Source organism: Mytilus edulis, chromosome 3, assembly GCF_963676685.1.
Source record: "Mytilus edulis chromosome 3, xbMytEdul2.2, whole genome shotgun sequence".
In the NCBI taxonomy this organism is placed as follows: Eukaryota; Metazoa; Mollusca; class Bivalvia; order Mytilida; family Mytilidae; genus Mytilus; species Mytilus edulis.
In genome coordinates this window covers 24,235,787-24,244,021 of record NC_092346.1, presented here as the reverse complement: position 1 = coordinate 24,244,021, position 8,235 = coordinate 24,235,787, and the positions used below count along the sequence as shown (strand labels likewise).

At 30.2% G+C, this 8,235-nt stretch overlaps 1 protein-coding gene across 1 annotated transcript; it reads right to left on the bottom strand.

Annotated features, from left to right (window-relative positions):
* Positions 1-3,864: 3,864 nt before the first annotated feature.
* LOC139516032 (keratin, type I cytoskeletal 9-like) lies at positions 3,865-7,005 on the bottom strand. Its single transcript, XM_071305839.1, has 2 exons — positions 6,924-7,005; positions 3,865-6,370 (listed from the first exon to the last, which is right to left on the bottom strand). The coding sequence occupies exons 1-2, from the start codon at positions 7,003-7,005 to the stop codon at positions 5,919-5,921; spliced, it is 534 nt and encodes a 177-aa protein (XP_071161940.1). The 3' UTR covers positions 3,865-5,918.
* Positions 7,006-8,235: the final 1,230 nt, after the last annotated feature.

The following is an 8,235-nucleotide window of genomic DNA, read 5'->3' as shown; positions in this document are numbered from 1 at the left end:
TCTGACACCTACGTTCTAAATTTGAGGGAGTAATTGGTGGTATGACACCTAAAGGTGTCAGACCACCAATTCCTCCCTCCAATTTAGAACGTATGTAAAAGTAGTCATACTTTGACACAAAATAGTGCTTTTGATGTCATTGTTTACTTAAACTAACCAACAAATTTGCAGAAATGAAACTTTTGGTGAAAGGGAAATATATTTAGACTATTTTGAGCCAAAATTCACTTGTCTCTGAGTTTGCATTAAAAATTCAGGATTAATGCGCTACATAGTACACTAATTTAAGATTTCCAGAAAACCGGGAGTTATTTTGGTAGTACCTGTCTTTTCAAAATCAGAAATTTGTTACAAGACTTTAAACATTGGTTGAAAATTGGCATGTAGGAAGGTGATACATGTACAATTCAGGATATACCTGGTTTCCTTGAAGTTAAACTTAAGGTAAAATATTTAGAAAGCTGTGAAAATTGCAAAATTTGGTTGAACAGATAGGGATTTTTAATTGGTGGTCTGACACCTTTATTTTCATTTTCCTCCAAAAATAATTCAAACGGAATAATCATAAGCAAGGTAGGTAAATGAGACTATGTATTCTACCTTAAGGACACAGAGGCATGATGATTAATTTATTGTGGAAGAAAGAGAAGCGGCACACAAAATGAGGTCTTCTCATTTAATAGTATAGATTTAATAGTAAAGATGATATTCTCGTATTCTTGTCTTTCATTTTTGCTAATATGCTTTGTCTATATGCCTTTTGGGTTTACTTAGAAAACTTTTGTTTTTGCTTTGTGCTTTGTCTATATGCCTTTTATATATTTCTTTGTTACAAATATGACGTGGCTCTGTACTTATATATCCCGTGTTATTGTACTATGGTAAATTTGTGTATTCTTGTCTTTAATTTTTGCTTATATGCCATTTCGTGCTTTATATTTTTGTATGTATTTTTTTGTGATGAAGATTATAACACAATGTTGACTGCTGTATTTTTGCCATTTTTACGATATGGAACGAAAAATCGTTCATTTTGTCGTAAAGTTTAATGGGAGTTTTCCATGTAAAGACTTTTAACCACTGGATACGTTTGAATCAGCAATCTGATTCACACTGCAACAGCGACATTTATACAGGTTAAGTGAACGGACTTCATCAAGGTTGACTCAATATAAAGACGTCAGAAGACGTAATATGATGGTACCAGGCTTATAATTCAATACGTCATACGCGCGTTTTGTCTATGTAAGACTCATCTGTGACGTTCAGATCACAATAGTTAAAATTGGAGAGCATAAAGGACATAAAATTCGAAAATGTTGTGCAAAATAAGGCTAAGGTAATCTATGTTTGGGACAAGAAAATTCTTAGTTTTTCGAAAAACGGTAAGACTACCTCAGATATTCATGCATAAATTAAGATAATGTCCTAGCAAATGTAATTGTTTATTAACGTATGACGAACGTTTTTTTACCTCGGTTTTTGACCTATCCACTTAATTATTGGACTACTACTTGTTTAGAGGCAACCGAAAAGACGTTTTATATACTGAAACAAAACACATTTTTTCATAAATTACGGGATGAATTATTTCGCTTAGTTTTTCATCTTTAATGTCTACATCTATAGTTCATGATATAAAGTATTCGTTTCATGCTCAAATATTTGTTTCAAAGCGAGGAAACGAATGATTGAATAACCGAAATATAGCAACTTATAGCATTGATGATTAAACGAAAATTTCAGTTATTTGTTCAAAAGACAACAATGAAACAAAAAACACAATTACCCATTCAGATAAGTAGAATAAATAAAGGATCCCAGAATTGTGAGTGGGTTCGTAATAAGGGAAATATTTAGAGAGGGAAAATTATCTGTTTGGGTCGTTAAACTGTCACAGCTTTTCACATCACTGATGTAATGGTATTGTACCTACTTTTATGATTCAAAAGTATTTTAAATCGAGGTAAGCATATATTTATTACTTTAAGTCATAGAAAAAGTCAAAAACGAGACATCACTATACCATTTTGTGTAATATTGATATATTTATGATTTGATAGAAACGGCAATATAGAAAGCATTGTATTAAATATGATAACTAATCGAAACGATTAAAGATATTCCTTCATTCTTGTTTGACAATGATAACAAAGTCTTTTAGTATTGATATTATATTATTTTCAAGTTTATTAGATATTTTTGTCAAACTCAAACTGTTCTGAAGGTAATGAAGCAATACGATTTCAGCACTAAGTTAATTTTCTTCTACTGAAATTACAGATTTTTGCTATATATTTCAACGGATTCGGGTAGTTGCCAATCTTAATAAAACCATTAGGATTTGAACTTTGATATGTTTAGTGAACACTACAGCGCTGGATATAAACCTATTATATTTTTTTATTTCTTGTATTTAAGCATTTATTTCTTAATTCTACTCGAAGCAGGTTAATAATTTCGGATTTTTATTCCTGTATTTGTCTCGGTAGCTTCATATATTTCATTCTTCAATGTAAGGGGTAAATGTTCTCCATTTAAATTTAAAGATTATGGGACAGTGGAAACTTGATTTGAAATTTCGCTGTTACACGTGAAATTAGATCACAATTTCGCTGTTACACGTGAAATTAGATCACAGGTACAATGCATAACAGTCAATAGTATTTGCAGCTGTAATCAAATAGTTCGGTTTTTTGCATGTTGTTTTGTTGCAATTCAGTGTTCCTGCTGTTCCTTCTATTTCTAAACAGCGGTATACTACTGATGCCTTTATTTTTTAGTCTGATCATGTAAATTGAAGATTATGTTATATATTTTTTAAATTAACACATTTTCTGAACACAAATAGGTATTATGCGAGTTCCAGACACCATATAAATTGACAGTTTTCCCACTAATTCCACGTATATTTAAGTGGAAGTAAACTTGTAGTATCCCACATTGCATTTTAGTTCATTGACTCAATTGGTCAGTTTTTCAAGCCTATGTTTGCCTTCTATTTTTGAAATGACTATGCAAATATATACTGACGTCTGATAACGACCTGTTTTATGATGAGTTAGATATATTAGCTCTAGACTGTTCGAGAAAAAAAACAACATATTTTAAAATAAATACATTAAAGTTGTATTTGACAAAGACATTTGCAATATATAAACATATTAAAATATCATATATCAGCCAAGAAAAAATGATACTTTTTTTGGTGGGGTAAGTTTTTGGTTTTTGTTGTTGTGTTTTGTGTACTGTTTGTGTTTTTGGTATTTTTTTCTCTTTGCAATGTTGTTGTCTTTTATTTCAGACTTATGAGTTTGATTGTCTTTTGGTACCTTTCACCTCTCCTTTAGATGTATAGATATTTGGTCACGTAAAAAGCTATTTTAATTGTAAACAGGTATTTATAGACTTGCTTGATATAAATATTGTCCGTACCTAACCAATTGACTACTGAGATGATGATACCCAAAACATCAGTTTTACCAATGTAATTAAAAAAAAAATCTCAGACGGTATATAATGATTTAATTTACCACAAGCTTATTTTCGGTAAGATATTGAATTTCGGAAACCATCTTGAAGTATTGCTGTGATTATATTTAACAAACAAAAATCATTAAAGGTATCATTTTTATTGTTAACTATGCAAGAAACGTTTTGCCTACATATGGCTCATCGGTATCTTCAAAAATAAATGGAAAGCAAAATCTTTAACAACTATGAAGAGCATTGCAAAACCGACAACAATACACTAACAACATACAATTTATCTACCTTCATATTCCCTGAACCTTTTGTATCAAGTACCAGGGACCCTAAATGTTACACGTGAACATGGAAAGTATTTTTTTAAAACGAGTGATTTATTCTTGTTCTTTATTGAAACAAAGACAAACATATGGTAAATGCTTACACCCCAACAGTTCTGCATTGTACAGTTGGACATCAAAAAGAAAGAAATTTTTTTTAGAAATATTCCAAAGGAATACGCAACTATAAAAATTGCTTATATTTGTATTTTAAATCATCAATTGTCTCAATACATACAATTCCTTTTCTTGACGTGCAGTTAAAACTTTAGAAGGAAAAAAGGTAATGTAAGGAAATATTTTTTTGTATTATTGAAAATGAGTAATAGGTGATCAGTTTATAAGGTTCTATTCCAATGACACCAAAAGGTGACTTATAAAGGTTCACAACAAAAGACAGCCCAACATTTTCAATTATAAAACTTGATTATATTTCAAAGACATAACAACGAAAATATTAATGCGGGATACACGATCGATATAAATATTTATGAAGGATAGTATGAGTATCATAACCTTTGGTAATAAGTTGGGTTTTTTGGGGTTGTTTTACCTTTGGTAATAAGTTCTTACGCCAAATAGAAAATTCAAAGAGACAACTTGCAAATGTTTTTTTCCTTGTTAACAACACTACAATACATTACTGGTTTTGAATATCATTTCAATCACAGAACAAGCATTACTTTGTTTTAGTGCGGGATTAATTTGGATAAGGTAGACGATTACAGACACATTGTTTATTGAAATTTCATATGGTAAAAAGTAGCTTATTCTCGGTTTTTTTATGGTCAGTTTTACTAGTTGATTCCCTTTGTGTTTTACTCTAGTTATGCAGTGTTTTTATATTACTGGTTCCTTAATATGGAAATACAAAGTAATAAGAAATATTTAAGTTTAGAACGTAACACAAGTTCAATCTGACTATTTCTTAAGGATACCGTATGTAACATGCAAAGTGAATGCTAGTCGGTTCCCAGTTTTTCCTGTATATAGGATGCGGTTTTGGGAATTTGTGCCAGATTTTCGGACCTATGTTTTTTTTCCTAAGATACAGCATAAAATATTTGACCAATGAAACCCATTTTTTCTTAAAAGACTTCAATAGCTCATAAAAGGTCATTTTCCAAAATTTAAGCAGATTCTTCATTTTTATTTCTTCTTTTGATTTGAGGTCCAAATAATACCAATGCAAATGTAAGTTAATAGTCTGAGTCAGCCTTTTCGCCTAAGTACATCCTTACAAATTGACACCTACTTAATAATTTTGTTTTAATGGAAAACTACTGGATTGATATCAGTCCGCACTGCAAAGCTACTATCGGTTTTCAGTACAAAGTAAAATCACAAAAACTCAGAGGAAAATTTATAAAGGAAATTCCCTAATTAAAAGGCAAAATCAAATGCTCAAACTCATCAAACGAATGGATAACAACTGTAATATTCCTTACAAACGACCTTTACAAGTCCATATTGAATATACATTAACATTAAAGGGCAACTCCAATATTATGCGAACGTATTTTCGCTTTATCTCTACCCTATAAACATTTTAGGGACAAGCGTTTATCAGGTTCACAAATCAAAAGGCAGACACATACAACATGTATATAAATATATATATATCTTCATCAAATCTTTTATTGTTTTTTCTCTCTTATAATTTAATATTCTTCTTCAGTAATGCAATAATGAACAAAATACAGTTATGCAATGGATATATACTACTGACTGAACATAAAAGGACTTATAGTCGGTTTCTTTAATTTTCATTTGTAAGTGAGCCAAACAACTATCAAAATTTTAAAAAAATAAGATGGACATGAATTATTTCCATAAAGAATACTGTTTTCAATATAAAATTTCTTTCGTTTACAATTATTTGTAAGTCTCTCTTCAAATGTTGACTAATACGTTAATCGGTATTCCAAGTTCATTGTGTTTCTTTCAATCGTAGTCGAAATCTATTTGAAATATTGATAGTATATAACATTACATATATTTGTTTGTACCGACTTTTTTATTTATAAATACATTAATCCTTATGAAATAGGGGGTGAACATCTCACTGCTCTGTTTGTTCTACACTTCTTATAGGTAGTCATTTCACATTTAATAAATAGACTTAGATGGGTAGTATGAACCACTTGATTGACCATAAGATCCACCTAAACCTCCATAAGATCCACCTAAACCTCCATAAGATCCACCTAATCCACCATAAGATCCACTCATACCACCATATGATCCACTTATTCCTCCATAAGATCCACTTAATCCTCCAGAATATCCTCCCATACTTCCGCCATATCCACCAGAATATCCTCCCATACTTCCACCATATCCTCCAATACTTCCTCCATATCCTCCCATACTTCCTCCATATCCACCACCGTATCCTCCCATACTTCCTCCATATCCACCACCGTATCCTCCCATACTTCCTCCGTATCCTCCACCGTATCCTCCAACACTTCCACCATATCCACCACCATAACCTAGAGAGTGTCCTCCGTATCCACCACCATGTCCACCGTATCCTTTTCCGCCAAATCCGTGGTATTCTTAGAAGAGAAAAATATGTCAAACAAATATTATAACTAGCCGTTAAGTTCACTTTCTCCTACCAGTTAGATGAAAAAAATCATTCCAAATGCAAATTGTTTGACACTTAAATTTTCGTGTTATAGCGCAACGTTCAACAAGGTAAGCACTATTTGATAAATAAAGATATAAATAATACAGAAAATTGTACTTAATACAATGTTCCTTATGCACATGCAAACATGTTTTCAGTGCCAAATAATCTATAACTCTAATAGTCATCAGCTTTTAACGATAAAACTTAGAAAAATATTAACTACAAAGTTTTTTTTTAAATTAATGAGTATACCGATACTATTTGACAGAGATTTGTAAAAATTTAAAAAAACACTTTTAAACAAAAATATATGAGTGTTAGGTCTCCCAAACTATCATTAACATGTATTTGTATCTGATACTGATCTATACTAAAAACGTGTATATCATTAGATACAGAATAAATAAGATAAAATAGAAAATTGTGACAAGCTAACAATTGCATTTAAGATAAAAATTTAATAACCAAAGCCTTACCTCCATGTCCTTTACCATATCCTCCTGCTGATACAACAGCGACTAGAACAACAGTAGCGACAACAGCAAGGATGAATCTCATTTTCTAAACAAAAAAATAAAAGTATTCATACACTAGTTAAACACACTTATTATCGCGAATCTCTTATATAGTTCATTAAAAATATTGAAAAAGGAAAATCTGAAATACAATACAAACTACAACAACGACAAACATTAAACTAACACTAATCATTTTTGAACTAAGAATGTTTGAACGAAATACACATAAAGGAATAGTATAATTTTGAATTAAAAAAAGTGAACTGCAAAAGATAAATACAGTTCAGTTAAATGCACAATTTTTCTTCTTTCTTCTTTATATTTTGTTCCCATTTTTGTTTTTGTTTTCTGATTCACAAAAAAAAAGCATCAATTGAAAAAAGAAATTTAAAAAATCCAATGAAATAAGTAGAAATAATTTAACTTAAATAATAAATTTGTAAGTCATATTCATAAATGGTAATTTACATAGAACTTGGAATACTGATATTTTCTTTACTTACTTTGTGAATAGTTAGCTTTAATTCAGTGTAAATACTGTGACCGCTATTAATATATATAGCTAGTTGAATTATGTCATCCAAACATGTATATATCAGACCTAAAATATTGTAACACGTTGTTATGTGAATTCTATCAATAAGGACGTCTTTTTTAACCAGACACTGCGTCATTTAATGTAATACTCTTATAGTCAGTGATAAAATAACAGATTCACGAAATCATTAAAAATCATTAGATTATTTTTTCATGTTGCGATATTTGTTATAAGAACTTTAGCAGTTTGCGCTTAAAATTCAATTAAAAAATTACCAAAAAAATACCATCTACATACTGTCTATATAGATGTAGGCCTTAAAACCTTAAATAGTTATGGAGATTTAATTAAAATATGAATAAAACATGAATAACAATTAAAATATGAAAACTATACATCTTGTAACTTCAAACTAATACTTTAGAAATCAGTTTATAATATTCAACTTTGGTCTGACCTTTTTGTTGTAAATGATTTTAGACTTGATTTGTTGTCTACTACAAGTTAAGACTTTACCTAAACCTGTTGTGAAACCAGATTGTACAACTGACAATACAATGTAGAAATCGAAATTAAGCCGTTTAGTAATTTATGAACTAAGTGTTTTGATTCTTCGAATCATAAGGACTTCCCGACCCAAGAGTAGTTTATCTTAACTGTTTTTTACAAAACATTGCGGAACTTTAGGACATTTTGCGTTCTTTTAATTTGTTTTTGTAATTTGTTTGATTC